The 15,685-nt window shown below is 36.6% G+C and overlaps 1 protein-coding gene across 16 annotated transcripts in view; it reads left to right on the top strand.

The window, feature by feature from the left end:
• Positions 1-564: 564 nt before the first annotated feature.
• Positions 565-15,685, top strand: part of Znf248 (zinc finger protein 248) — a 27,768-nt gene continuing 12,647 nt past the window's right edge. Inside the window, exons 1-5 of one of the 16 annotated variants that reach the window (XM_078043149.1) lie at positions 565-754; positions 1,257-1,371; positions 1,464-1,525; positions 2,429-2,529; positions 2,625-2,666. In XM_078043149.1, the coding sequence (XP_077899275.1) occupies positions 2,652-2,666 (15 nt within the window). In that variant the 5' untranslated portion in view covers positions 565-754; positions 1,257-1,371; positions 1,464-1,525; positions 2,429-2,529; positions 2,625-2,651. Of the gene's footprint in view, positions 926-986; positions 1,526-2,428; positions 2,530-2,624; positions 2,667-15,685 lie in introns of those variants that run through there. The other 15 variants (XM_021732536.3, XM_078043116.1, XM_013362445.4 and 12 more) reach the window with 15 other exon arrangements.

The following is a 15,685-nucleotide window of genomic DNA, read 5'->3' as shown; positions in this document are numbered from 1 at the left end:
GCTGGGATCATATGCATGGGCCATCCTGCCGGTTTCGGAACTCATAAATTGTCTTTTTTCTTTATTTCATAGAATAGCCATGCTTGCTGCTGTTGTTTACATGAACCTGTTTTCTGTTTCCGATAAATGTATATTTATAAACGAAATTTAAGCATATCTTTCCTTTGAGACTAAAAATTGGTTTGATCTACAATCTAGTGTGCACCAACAGTATGGTGGCTTCCTGCACAAGTGAATAATAGTAATCTCTCATTAAACTAGGCAAAAAATCCAGATGATTTCTAGAGACATGGGCATCGTGTATACCGGGAAGTACAAACTTTTAAAAGTGTTGAACAATTTATGAGCCAGGCAGCGTTCTAAGTGCTTTTACAATGCAAACCGCTTTTGATTTTCATAGAAATTCTACTAACTAGACATTGTTAATAGCTTCATTCTACAGTGGAAAATGAGGTATGGAGGGCAGGTGACTCCTAGTAGCATCCCTTCCGAGAGCTCAGCTACCTTTCTGTGTTCCAGCCATCCCGCCGCACCGCCTCTCCCTCTGCGCATGCGCACCCCCCCCCCCCAGTTCGTCGTCCCTGGCCTCCAGTCCCTCGTGGGAAACAATTGCCAGCCTCCGGGTCCCCGCGGCGAGGGAGCGGCGGGTGAGCCCGGAGGAGTTGAGCAAAGGCCTAGGGGGCCCGGGAGGCTTCGGGGACCGGAAGGAGGCGGCTGATGCTAGGCGGAGAGGAGGAGTCCCGCGGACCCCGCGGTGAGACCTCGGGCATCTGCAGTTGAAGCAGGCCATCCGGACGGGTGCATCCCTGTCGGGGGAAGGGGCTCGGGTCTGGCGCGGGAACGGTCGTGTTTGTGCTCGTGGGGTCCGCACTGGTCTAGCCTCAGCGCCTAGCCCGCGGCGCCGTCGTGTGGCCACAGGTGGGGAGTACGTGTGATTTTCCTACGCTCTGGGCCAGCGGGGAGGGAGCGGGGCTGCGGCGGGCGGGGATCTGGGGAAGGGACCGCGCGTGTGTAGCGTGTGACGTGCGCGCGACGTGTGCTTGACGTTGTGACGTAGGCCTTTCGCTGGACCCACGGGGAAGGGGCGGGGCTGCGAGGGCCAGGTCTGGTGTGACTGTTACTCTTGACCAAATAATCCACGTGAGATTCTTCCTTCTCTATAAAATGCGAATGTTATGAATATTTGCCGCTTTGGGTTGTTTTGAGCACCTTCAGGTTTTTAGCCAATATCCTATAGATTTATTGTGTATATGTAGCGCACTGGGAGGATCCCAAGAAAACCTCCCTTGCTGCTGGAGCTTGGACTGGTCCCTAAGGCCTTTGTGTTAGTGAAGTGGAAAAGGAAAAGGACTGGCGTATCTAGCCACCAAGGTATTTTGCTGGCCCTAACACACCTGGATTCTAAGATATTCCTTATTTGTTACTTGTTTATTTATTATTTATTATGTATAATCGTAACACAGTATTCTGAAGTCATCGAAGGCTGTGTGCCGGTCGAAGGTCTGGGACAAGTTTAAGAAGAGAGGTGAGCTGGAGCTGAGAGGGGTGGGCACCTAGGCTGCACAGGAAATGTCACCTTTTTGGAGCATGGGCTGGAATGAAAGGCTTACCAGAGGCAGCTAACAAAATGCCATCCCTTCTTGTTAAAAGTCTCCCGCATCCTTCTTATCCTGTTCACTCTTTACTGAGGCTAGCACCTCTCAGTGTACCATCCAAGGGTGGAATTTAGAGAGATGCTGAGTTTCCTGCTCTCCTGGCCTTATAGATTCACAGGGTGGTAGTGCAGGCAGGTCCTCTTTGTTTCACCACATTTAAAAGATTAAAAATAGTTTGTGAGAAAGTGATTCACATCATGCAATTTGTCATTGGCAGGACCAAGAAATGTAAGATCTGCAGATTCCTGGGCCCTTGCTATCCATTTTGTCATAGTTTCTTATTAAAAAATCTTTTTGAGCTGGGCATGGTAGGGCAAGCCTGTAATCCCAATAGCTCCATTGGCTGAAGCAGGAAAATCGCAATTTCAAGGCCAGCCTCAGAAACTTAGCAAGACCCTAAGCAATTTAGTGAGACCCTAAGCAACTTAGTGAGATCCTGCCTCAAAATTTAAAAATAAGCAGGGATAGGTATGTATCTTAGTGGTAAATTGCCCTTGGGTTAAATCCCCAGTACCAAAAAAAAAAAAAAAAAATTCTAAGCAAGTTAGAACAAACATTCTTAAAAAAAAAAAATTTATCTTGCCTTAAACACACCATAAAGGAGGGTTAGAGATTTCTTGGGTTATCTGATCTCAAGGGATTAATGGTGTTAACAGGTAAATGTGGTATAGTTTTTCTCCCTTTGCAACATTGGTATCCATACTATTAACTTCTTTAGATTTACTGTTATTTTAAACTCATCTTTTCATGTTTTTAATTTCTCTGTGTAACAGAACCTAAATTGGTTACAAATGAATAAGAAAAAATATTTGCTTACACTCAATGAAAAGTATCATATCTAAACTCAACACATATGGGAGCCACACATGGACAGGTAAGTATTTTGTCGTGGAGCTGTATAGGCAGGTGAATCTAGGAACTGCAAGGCAGGCCAAGTTTCTCCTGACATCCTCCTTCCTTCTCTCTTAGCTTTCCCTCCTCCAATAAGAGCGGAAAATGAACAAATCCCAGGTGAGTGTTTTGTTTATTTACTCCCACTTTGTTTTAAGTTTATAAGGACTCATTTTTTTTTTTTTAGGAGAAAAAGTAAAACTAGGCAAAAGATTTACATTAAGGGAAATAGAGTGTAGCAAATTCAGAATAGGACAGTTGGCAAAATTAGATGAAAGACTTTTAATTTCATAGGATTGTCCAAGTTATTGTAAAATTTTCTGTGATCTTTCTAATAACATCCCTTAAATAAATGTGATATATTTTCTATAATCATTTCTTGGCTAGAAACAAAGTAGTGCTGGAGCAAAACCCAGTGCACAAAACCCAGTCTCTCTTTTCAGAAGACCAAATATTGAGAGGTTTGACTAGACTGCTCTCTGATGATCCTGATTAATTCAAGAATAAAACCTGAAAGGTACGGAGGAATGGAGGGGATACATGTCCTCAAAACAGCATTCCTTAATGTGTTGGCTCGGTGTTTCTATATACAGTCACAGGTAGTTCTGGCTTATGTCTTGCATTTTATAACCTGATAAATACAGCCTTGTCCCATTACTACCATTCACCTGAGTTAGTTTAGAAAAAGCCACCAAATTATAGACAAAACCAATAGATATTTTTATCTTTGCCTTACTAGACGTGGAACAATATTTGATAGTATTGACCTCAGTCTCTGATTTGAATGTCTCCTCTGTTGGTGTCTGTGACATCATCCTTTAAGCTCTCCCTGTTTTTTTTTTCTTTTTTTAAAATATTTTTTAGTTGTAGTTGGACACAATACCTTTATTTATTTATCTTTATGTGGTGCTGAGGATTGAACCCAGGGCCTCACATGTGCTAAGCGAGTGCTGTACCACTGAGCCACAACTCTAGCCCATAAGCTCTCCCTGTTTCTGATGCTTGATTTCCTCTCTAATCCTCAGGAAAGCATCTTTGCTTTTTGTCCCAGGTGATTTTTATACCCATATTTCCATCCTTGACTTACTCCTCCTCTGTGCTTTATTGACTGGTTTCATGTGTTTTATTTTTTTTTCTTAATCAAATGCTTTTGAATTAATAATATACCAATATGTTTAAAAACTGACTATATTAATAAAAAAATTAAAACTTCAAACCAGAAAAACGATAATCTAAAAGATACAAGATTTTGCCCTCCCTTTCTCTTCATTTCTGCTTGCATTTTTAACCTCATAAATACAGCCTCTAGGTAGGGTGATATTTATCCTACAGAGATACTTTCACTGAGTGTGAAAGAAGTTCTTTAAATTAATATGCTAGGATAACTGGCATATATTGGGACAGCCCCAAACTGGAGTGTATGGTCACCCTACTCTAGATCCCTATTTTTAAAAATAGTTTCTTTTCTGTCCTTCCAGTGTTTCTTTATCTGGTTAAAAGAAATAAGTGTACATATTCTTTTTTTTTTTAATATTTATTTTATTTCTTAGTTTTAGGTGGAAACAATATCTTTTTTTTTTTTTTTAAAGAGAGAGTGAGAGAGGAGAGAGAGTGAGAGAGAGAATTTTTAATATTTATTTTTTAGTTCTCGACAGACACAACATCTTTGTTGTTATGTGGTGCTGAGGATCGAACCTGGGCCGCACGCATGCCAGGCGAGCGCGCTACCACTTGAGCCACATCCCCAGCCCTGTACATATTCTTATATACCCCCTCCCTTTATTTAAGAAGGAATCCATTGTCCTTTAGGGCTTCTTAGACTTACATGGGCCTGTGTATTTCTAGTGTCATGTTAATGGCAGATTCTGAGTTAGTAGATATAGATGGTATCCTGGATTCTGAATTTCTAATAAGCTTCCAGGTGAAGCCAATTCTGCTCAAGGGCACCCTTTGAGTAGCAAGCCTGTACACTGTTTTCCATTCTTTTTTCACTTACATACACCAGAGATTGCCGTGACCAGAACATGGATTGTTGCTTCTTTCTAAACTACTTCCAACTTTTCGTTATTGTAAACCATGTTGGAATGAGTAACCATGCATTCACACATGTGCATGAATGTACACACAAAATAATCCATAGATAGATTTGTCTGTTAGATTAATTCCCAGAGCTTGATCAACTTAGTGAGACTGCCTTGTCCTAGTCTCATTGGCAATTCATGAGGACTTATTTCTCCACAGCTTCTCCCATAGAGGTGTGTTTCAACCTTTGGATTTTGGGTACCAGATACGTAAAAAGTGGTATTTTGTGTAGTTAGCATCTGCAGTTTTCTTCACTCTGGATGAAGCTGAGTACCTTTTCACATGACTAAGAGTGCTTTGTATTTTTCTGTGAACTGTCTGTTATTATGCACATTTTGCTCCCATCCTGTGTCTAGTTAGCTCTTTATATATTAGAGATGATAATGCTTGTTTTTTTGCATTTTTAAATTTTAATTTGTTATATATGGCAGCAGAATGCATTACAATTCATATTACACATATAGAGCACAATTTACTTGTTTTTTTATATGAGTTGCAAATTACTACTTTTTTATATCAATCTTTTATGGGTTTAAACTTTATAGCATTTAAGGGAATAATTTCAAAGTTGTTATCACTTCATGATTATAAAGAATCTGATCCTAAAATTTAGCACATTATGTGTTTTATGTTTAAATCTCTAATTCATTTGGAGTTTATTGTAGTATGCAAGAACAAGACAGTTAAATTGCAACAGTATGGTGACATCTACTACTTCCTGCCCTGGGTGCTGCTGTTATCTTGTTTTCTTCTCCCTGTCTTCTCAACCCTGTAAGACTTCTATAGCTTTAGATAGTTAGTAGCTTTATATTTACTTAAAATGCTTGCTCTTTCCTATGTTTTCCTTCTTTGTAACAGCAGTTTTCTACTTCATCTATGATCATTTGTTTTTAGCCCAAAGAACTTCTTTTATTATTTCTTGTGCCGGTCTTACAGTTAGAAATGCTCTCAACTTTTTTTTTTTTTTTTAAAGATGTCTGCATTTCTTTGTTTCTGAAGGATATTTTTGATGAGTACAGAATTCTGGATTAAGAGCTCACCCTCTCTCCCCTTTGGTACTTTAAAGTATACCATCCCAATATCTTTTGAAACTTTGTTGTTGTTATCTAAAGTCAGCCTTATTTATTTTAATTTTTTCATTTCTTCATTTCAAACCCAGGGCCTCATGCTGGCTAGGCAAATACTCACCACTGAGCTACACCCCACCCTGAAACATTTTAAATATTCTCCCCGCCTTGAAAGCAGTGATTTTTTTTTTTTCCAAAACTCTGGCAGCTTATGAGAATTTCTCCTTTTTTTTCTTGCAGTTGTTACTTGATACTATTTGGTTTTGTTTTCTCTATGTGTACTTATCCTGTATTCTGGAAGGTTTTGATTCTGAGGTGTGATATCTTTTTTATCAGTTTGAGAAAATTCTCAGCTGTCCCCCCGCCCCACCCCGACACACCAAATATTTGCTACTTCCTTTCTGGGATTCCAGTTAAACTTAATCAGAATCTTTCAGTTCCTTATGTCTATTAGCAAACATAACATTTCTTGTCATTCTTTTCCTTCCTTTATTTCTTCTTGTGTAAATCTTCACCTCTCTTTCAAAGACGTTAGTAGTTTTCTAGCTGTGTTTATTTTGTTGTAGTGTCCTCTATTCTGTACCCCTAAAGTTTTCTCTTTCACGTTGAGTTTTTTTGTTTTTGGCTTTTATTAGAGCTTCATAGTTGTACATAATAGTTGAGTTCATTTTGACATAATCATACATGAATGGAAATTAATTTACTCCATTTCAGTCCCCAGTGCCCCTCCTTTCCCTCCTGTACTCCTGTACTCCTTCCCCCTGTTCCCTTTCTACCACTCTACTGGTCTGCTTTCTATTCTATAAATATATACAAAATATATATATTTTACATTTATTTCTTTTTTAAATCTTTATTTTATTTGGTGTTGAGTGTCAAACCTAGTGCCTTATGCATGTGAGACAAGTGCTGTATCACTAAGCTATAGCCCCAACCCCCATTTGTATATTTTTAATTGGTGCTTATTTTACCTAAAGGTAGAGTTCACTATGGTATATTTGTACATGCACATTGCCTAATTTTGTCAAATTAATTATACATTTTCTCCCCTTTCCTGTCCCTGCTCTTTAATCCTCTACTCTTTTGATCTTTTCCCTGTTCTTATGATATCTGACCATCCATTTTCCCTGCTTCATTCATAACTTCTACATATGAGAGAGAACACTCGACTCTTAATTTTCTGAGTCTGGCTCATTTCACTTACATGATATTCTCCAGTTCCATTTATGGGTATGATTTCATTCTTAATGGCCCAGTAAAACTCCATATATTCCATATTTTCTTAATCTGTTCATCTGTTGATGGACACCTGGGCTAGTTCCATATGGCTATTGTGAGTTGTGCTGCTATAAACATAGATGACTATTCACTATAGTAGGCAGATTTTAGTTCTTTTGGATAAATCTTGAGTGAAATAGCTAGTGGTTCCCTTCCCAGTTTTTTGAGGAATCTCCATACTGGTTAAAATCCCCAGAGTGGTTATACTAATTTGTAGTATCATCAGCAATGAATGAACATATCTTTTTTCCTGCATTCTCACCAGCATTTATCATTATTTGTATTCTTTTTATTTGGTACTGGGAATTGAACCCAGGGGCACTTAAACGCTGAGCTAAATTCCTAGCCCTTTTTAATTTTATTTTTTTGAAATAGGGTCTTGCTAAGTTGCTTAGGACCTCATTAAATTGCTGAGGCTGCCTTTGAACTTGAGAATCCTCCTCCCTCAGCCTTCCTAGTCTCTGGGATTACAGATATGTACCACCATGGCTGGCTTATCATTTGTATTCCTGATAATTGCCATTCTCACTAGGGTAAAATGAAATCTCAATATAGTTTTGATTCATATTTCTCTAACTGCTAGGGATGTTAAACATTTTTTTTTCTTACATTTGTTGGCCATTTGTGTTTCTTCTTTTGAGGAACATCCGTTTAGTCCATTTAGTTCTTTTGCCCATTTATTCATTGCCACTTGGTTTATTTGGTGTTTTGTTTTTGTTTGTTCTTTATAAATTCTGGATATTCATACTCTGTCAGAAAAATAACTGACAAAGATTTTCTTCCATTCTATAGGTTCTCTTTTCACACTTTTTGTAGTTTATTTGCTGTGCCAAAGCTTTTTAATTCGATGCTGATTCATTTATTAATTCTAAGTTTGATTTCTTGAGCTTCAGGGATATTGTTAAGGAATTCAGTACCTATGTCAATATGTTGGAGTGTTAGCCTATGTTTTCTTAGCAATTGCAAAGTTTATAGTCTAGTTCTAAGTCTTTCATTCACTTTGAGTTGACATGTGCAGGATGAGAGATAGGGATCTTGTTTCATTTTTCTACATAGGGTATCCAGTTTTTCCTGCACAATTTATTAAAAAGGATATCTTTTCCTCTCACATATTTTTGGTATTTTTGTCAAGTATCAGATGATTGTAACTGTGAGTTTATCTCTGTCTTCTTTTCTATTGATCTTTATGTCTATTTTTGTTTGTTTGTTTAGTGCAGATGGAAACAATACTTTATTTTATTTATGCTATTCTGTTGTGCAGAGTTGAACCAGTGCTTCACATGTGTTAGGCAAACACTCTATCAATGAGCCATAACCCCAGGCCACTTCAAGTCTGTTTTGATGCCAGTATCATGCTGGTCTTGTTATTATAGCCCTATAGTATAATTTGAGCTCCAGTATTTTGATGCTTCCAGAATATCTCTTCTTGTTCAGGGTCTTTTTATTCTTCTAAATGAATTTTAGGGCTGTCTTGTCTAGTTCTGTGAAGAATATCATTGGTATTTTGATAGGGATTGCATTGAAGTAAGGCCATTTTCACAGTATTATTTCTGCCTACCCAAGAATATGGGAAGTTTTTCTGTCTTTTAAGGTCTTCTTCATTGTCTTTCTTCAGTATTCATATAGTTTTCATTGAAGAGGGCTTTCACCTCCTCTACAAAATAAAATACTTGGGAATTGGTCTAAATTAATTTTCAAGTATTTTATTTTTTGAGATTATTCTGACTGGTAGAGTTTTCCTAATTTCTTTCCCAGCAGAGTTTCTACTGGAGTGTAGGAAAGCTCTTGATTTGTGAATAGTGATCTAGTATCCTATTAACCTTGCTAAATTTATTTATCAACTCTTAAGAGTCATCTAGTGGAATGTTTCGGGTCTTCCAGATATTGGATCATGTCATCAGCAAACATATAGTGTCCTTTAATTTCCTTTTCTTGCCTGTTTGCTCTGGTTTTAGTTTCAAGGACTATATTGAATAGACGTGGTATTGTCTTCTTACTGATTTTAGAAGAAATGTTTTCAGTTTTTCTTCATTCAGTATGATTTTTGGCTTTGGGTTTGTTGTATATAGTCTTTGTAATGTTGAGGTGAATTCCTTCTATCCCTAGTTTCTCCAGCATTTTTAAAACTCTTTATTTAATATTTATTTATTTATTTATTTATTTGTTTGTTTTTAGTTATAGATAGACATAATATCTTTATTTTATTTGTTTATTTTGTTAAGTAGTACCAGGGATTGAACCCAGTGCCTCACACATGCTAGGCAAGCACTCTACCACTGAGCCACAACCCCGGTCCTCCAGCATTTTTAACATGAATAGATGCTGGATTTTATCAAAGATCTTGTCTTTATCTGTGAAATAATCATGACTCTTGTCCTTACTTTTCATCTATGTGGTGAATTGTATTTATTGATTTGTATAGGTTGAACCAAACTTGCATCCAAGGGATTAAACCCATTTGAACAAGGTATACTCTTTTCACCTACTTTCTTGAAGAGTTTTTGAATGCATATTTTGGTTTTGTTTTTTGGTTTTTTGGTTAGTTTGGCTAGAGGTTTATCAATCTTGTTTATCTTTGTTACATTGATTCTGTATATTGTTTTATTAATTTTAGTTATGATCTTAATTATTCCTGTCTTCTACCATTTTTGACTTTTCTTCTTCCTTTTCTAAGGCCCTGAGTCATAACATTAGATTATTTGGATTTTTTTGGTTTTTTTAATGTAAGATTTCAAGTCTGTAAACTAGCCTTTTAGAACTTCCTTTATGCTGTCCTGGAGATTTGATATGCTGTACATTTGTTATGATTTGTTTGTAGGAATTTTTTTTATTATTATTATTTCTTGTCTCTTCTATGATCCATTCCTTGTCTAAAACAGTATTGTTCAGGGGCTGGGGTTGTGGCTCAGTGGTAGAGTGCTGGCCTAGCATGTGTGAAGCACTGGGTTTGATTCTCAACAATACATATAAATACATAAATAATAAAGGTCCAACAACAATTAAAGAATTTTCTTTTTTAAAGAGTATTGGGGGGGCTGGGGATGTGGCTCAAGCGGTAGCGCGCTTGTCTGGCGTGTGTGCGGCCCGGGTTTGATCCTCAGCACCACATACCAACAACGATGTTGTGTCTGCCAATAACTAAAAAATAAATATTAAAAAATTCTCTCTCTCTCTCCCTCTATCACTCTCTCTTAAAAAAAATAATAAAAAAAAAAGAGTATTGGGGGTGGGGATGTGGCTCAAGCGGTAGCACGCTCGCCTGGCATGCGCTGGGTTATGGTTCAACCTCTTCATCACATAAAAATAAAATAAAGATGTTGTGTCCACCGAAAACTAAAAAATAAATATTAAAAATTTCTCTCTCTTTGAAAAAATTTTAAAAAAATAAAAAAAATGTATTGTTCAATCTCTATGTGTTTTTGTGATTTCTTTAATGTTTCTTGCTGTTGATTTCTAGTTTCATTCCATTATGAGCTGATAGGATGCATGGATATATCAATTTTTGGTATTTTCTGAGATTTGGATTTTAACCTAGAATATGATCTATTTTTTAAAAATCTCATTGAGCTTCTGAGAAGAAAGTAAATTCAGCCATACATATCTTGTGGATCCATTTAATTTATAGTATCATTTAGGATGGATGTACCTATGTTGATTTTATGTTTAGATGAACAGGTGATAGGGATATTTAAAATCACCTAGTATTATTGTAGTGAGGTTTAATGTGAAGAAGTAGTGTTTTGTGTAATTAGTACACTTAGATTTATGGCATAATTATTTGTGGTGTTCAGTCATCTTGTTGAATTGTTACCTTCACCAATAATTAGTGGTTTTCTTTGTCTCCTCTGATTAATTTTTGCTTGAAATCTGCTTTGTCGATATGAGAATAGCTACTTACTCCTCCTTGTTTTGGGACTCCATTTGAATGGAATATTTTTCCCATTCTTCACTTTTAGCCTGTGAATGTCTGTGCCTATGAGATGAGTCTCGTCAAATAGCATATAGTTGGATCTTATTTTTTAATACATTCTAACAATCTGTGCCTTTTAATTAGGGAGTTGAGAACATTTATATTGAGTGTTATTATGGATAGATGATTGTTACTTCCTGCCATTTTGGTTAGTTTGCTGTATTTAATTGTCTTGGTTTTCATTTAGTTAATGGTTCTCTAGTGAACTTCATATGTTTGGGAGCTGTGGGGTTTATTTTGGGGTTCCTCTGTGTATCTTTAAGTACTCTTTGTAGTGTTGGCTCAGTGGTTATCACTTTTAGTTTATTTTTATCTGGAAAATTTTTATTTGTCCATCAATTCTGATAGATAACTTTCCAGATATAGCAATCTCGGCTACAGTTTTTCCTTTCAGACCTTTTAGAGCTTATTCCAGACCTTTCTTGATTTTAGAGTTTGAGTTGAGAGTCAGAAGTAGGCCTTACTCGTTTTTCCTCTAAATGTGACCTGACATTTTTCTCTTTGAGCTTTTAATATTCTTCCCTTATTTTCTATGTTAGGCTTTTTAATTATGATGTATCTTGGAGAAGTTCTGATTTGATCTTGTCTATTTGAGGAGTCCTGTATACCTCCTGTATGTAGATGTCTATCTCATTTTTAAGGTAGGGAAATTTTTCTGCTTCTATCACCCTGAAAAGTTTCATAATGTTTTTAGCCTATATTTCCCCATTCGCTTCTATCATGATGACTCTCAGGTTTGATCTCTTGCTATTGTCTCAGAGTTCTTATATATTCTGATCATGGTCTTCCCCCCCACCCCATTTATTGCATGCTTAGTATTTGGAGTCACATACCCTGTCTTCAAGGCCTGAGTTCTACCTTTGAGGTTTGGAGTTCTATTTTGTTTATGATCTCTACTGTTGATGATACTTCCAATTGAATTTTGAATTTGATTCATTATGCCTTACATTTCCAGGAGCTCTGATTTTTTTTCTTTTTAATATCTTTCTATTTCTTTTTTGAAATGGCCTTTCACCTCCTGCATTTTCTCTCTAATTCACTCCTTAGATATTCTTTTGGTTCACTCATTGTTTTGGTCTTTCTCTGAAATTTCATCTACTTCCATATATATGGGTTTCTTTGTTGGTTTGTGAATTTTGTGGGGAGACTTGTTTGCCTGTTTCCTCATGTTTTCAGATTGGACTTGTACATAAGTTACATTTGATTCTTCTTCCTCTTTTATACATGTGTCCACCAATGTGTAGTTATCTTTTTTGGTCTAGGGACTTCTCTCTGGCTTTTGCTGTATGAGTAGATATCTAGAAGTGGACCTGAGTTCCCTCTCTAGTTATTTTTACTTCAGGTTTACTTTGGTTTGGGGTTTTTCTTCCTTGTATTCTATGTGTTGAAGTATTGTTGAGGCTCAAGTAGGGCTAGTTTGTGTGTTCAGTGAGGATCAAGGTTACTGAATTGTGAGGTACTCATCAGGATCTCTACTCTGTAAACTTAAAGTATGCCTGTCATTTCACAGATCCTCTTAGAGAAACAGAGCAAGGACTAGTAATGTTAACAACCTATGTACATCCTTAAAATAAATGTCCCGTGTCTACTTGGATATCTCTGCTACTTAAAGATGAATAGTGGGGTCAGCATTTAACATCAATGCTAATAATAAACAACTATGACCTCAATCAGACATTAACCAGCAGGTGTCTACTGTGCCATCAACTGTATTAATAATCACAACATGTATTGGGTACAAATTACATAAACTATATGCTTTTACCATATAATGGAATTATAGTTCCTTAAATGAAGACAAAATATGGTGGAAAGGCAAGAGAAAGTTTGAAGTATTTTAAAAGTGAACAAAGGAGAAGCAGGAGAAAGGAATCAGATGATGGCTATAAAGATAGGGGAATAAAAAATAACTAAAAGTAATAGTGGAAGAAAAAAGGTACAGGAAAAGTTGGTTACGAATGGTATAAGAGAATGAAGGGGTAATAAGAGGAACATAAACTGAAAGAATGTACAAAAAAAAACAAAAGATCTAAAGAGAACAAACCCATGTAAAATTTTACCCCACCAGCTGGGTGCAACAGCATATGCCTGTAATCCCAGTGGCTTGAGAGGCTGAGGCGGAAGGATTGCAAGTTCAAAGCCAATCTCAGCAACTTATTGAGGCCTTAAGCAACTTAGCAAGACCCTGTCTCTAAATAAAATTAAAAATGGGCTAGCGATGTGGCTCAGTGGTTAAGCACCCCTGGGTTAAATCCCCACTACTAAAAACTAAAAACAAAAAATGAATAAGAGAGCAATTAAAATGAATAAAAAATTATATGAACATTTATATTATATATTTTTGTACCTATCCACATTAGTGAGAACACTAACACCCCCACCCCACCCCCCACTTACACCCATACATACATACACACAATAATGCAGAATGTAAAAAAGTAAAACGTGTATACGAGTATGTGAAATAAAAATAAAAATTAGAAAAAGAAAAATAATTTTTTATTTTTTATTTGTTTTAATTAGTTATACAGGACAGTAGGATGATAGGATGTGTCCTTTACGATTTTGGATAGAGTACTGTATGAATGTCAGTTAGATCAATTAACATGCTACTCATGTCCTTTATATGCTTACTGACTTTCTGCATTTGATCTATCAGTATTCAGGTGGGTTGAAGTCTTTAATTGTAAAGTAGATTGGTCATTTTCTCCTTTCATTTCTTTCAGTTTTTTCCTAATGCATTTCAACAGCCTTGTTAGATGCATACTGGTTTAGATTGCATCTTTTTCTAGTATGAATTTGAATCCATCTACTGAGCTCTTAACTTCAGATACTGTGTTTTTTAGCTCTGATATGCCCCACTGTATGTGTATATATATGTGTAAGAAGTCTCCAGGATCATCCTAGGTGGAGTGAGTCCCTAGAATGACTCAGCATATAGTCATTCTTAATGGCTGTAGTTTAGTACATATGAAAAGGATATAAGCATAATGAGCAAGATTCTAAGAGCTTTCTTCCTCTTAAGTCCTCTAGCCATGACTCATGAAATACATACCAAGAAAGCCCAAAGATACTTGGCACCCAGAGTTTTTGTCAGGCACTAGTTATATAGGTACTGTCTGTCTAGTATTGTTGCCAAAAGCTTGGTCCTTGTTCCCAATGCCAATCTTAATAATGAAGACATGGTTTTGAGAAAAAGGAAAAAGAAGGTTTATTGCTTTGCTAGCAAAGAAGAAACACAGGGGACTCCTGTCCCAAAGGCTGTGATTCTGCCCATCAGCAGGAATAGGGGGGTTTTAAAAGAGGTGATTTAAAGGCTACATTCCACATTTTCTCTGTCTGGAACTGTAATTCACTTGTTAATTTGAAAGAGAGTCATTTCTGAGATCTTCTGGTACCATCCCCAAAGTCTGGATTACTTCATTCCTATGGTGGATGTTTACTCAGGGACAGATAATTCTGCCTAGGATGGTAAAGAAAGATAATCCTATTTTCCCCTAAAATTAGGGAGAGGGAGAGATTAGGGAGGAGCTAGGGAAAAAGAAAGAGAAAGAAACATGTCCATTTTAAAAATAAGTTGTAGTGGCAGAGCAACAAGGGTTATATTCAGAGAAAAAGTGGACCACTGTCGTAGCATATCCCAAAATTCTAGACTCCCAGAAGGAAAGCACATATGCAGAATAAACAATATTGTTTACATAAGCAGTTCAGGCTCAGTGGGTTGTTCTTATCAGGGAATGATAATGAAAATTCTCTTGAAATTCCAAGTTCCCAGAAATCCAACAAAGGGTGACCTTTCAAAGGACATCAGTCTCAGGCCTATGGTCCTAGCCCTTTTTCCATACATCATAAACTCATTTATCTGTTGAGCTTTTACCATCCTCTCATTTATTTTCTTCATATTTTCCTCTTTTTTATTGGACATATTCATCATAATTTATATTGAAGATCTTGTTTTTTATTTCCAGTATCTGGGTCAACCATGGATCTGCTTTTCTTGTTTTGTTTGTTTTTCAGTGCCAGGGTATTGTGCATTTTAGGCAAGAGCTTTATGTTAGCTATATTTGTAGCCTTTTTAAATTTTTTATTTTGAGACAGGATCTTGTTAATAGGTTGTCTGAGCTGGCCTCAAGCTTGCCAGTCCCTTTGTGAGTCTCCCCTACATGGCTGGGATTATAGGCATATGCCACCACATCTGACTGGAGTGGCTGCTTGTATTCCCTTTTTTTCTTGGTCCCTGTTATTTCACATACCACTAAATTTTTTTTACCAAATATCAAATATTGTGTTATGAACAAATAAATTTGTTTCTTGGTCCCTTTTACTTCACATACCACTAAATTTTTTTACTGAATATCAAATATTGTGTTATGAACAAATAAATTTGTTTCTTGGTCCCTTTTATTTCACATACCACTAATTTTTTTTTACTGAATATCAAATATTGTGTTATGAACAAAAAAGGATGAGCTCTGCTTGAAGAGATCATCTCCAGAAGATGATCTCTTCAAGCAGAGCTCATCCTTTTCTCTGGTGAAGTCTTTTCAACTAATCATGGACTTCTCTTGGTCAGGGCCTGTGCCATATACATTGTAATCTCACTGTTTATTTTAACAACTGCAGATATTACTTCCTGATGAAAATTAGCATGGTAATGTAAAAGATAGTAGGAAAAAAATGTTCTCTATAACTCCAATCCACTTTGTATACACTGCCAGTTCCTGCAATATCCATCTTCTTAA

Source organism: Ictidomys tridecemlineatus, chromosome 1 (assembly GCF_052094955.1).
Source record: "Ictidomys tridecemlineatus isolate mIctTri1 chromosome 1, mIctTri1.hap1, whole genome shotgun sequence".
NCBI classification, from domain to species: domain Eukaryota; kingdom Metazoa; phylum Chordata; class Mammalia; order Rodentia; family Sciuridae; genus Ictidomys; species Ictidomys tridecemlineatus.
This window is presented reverse-complemented; position numbering and strand designations above follow the sequence as displayed.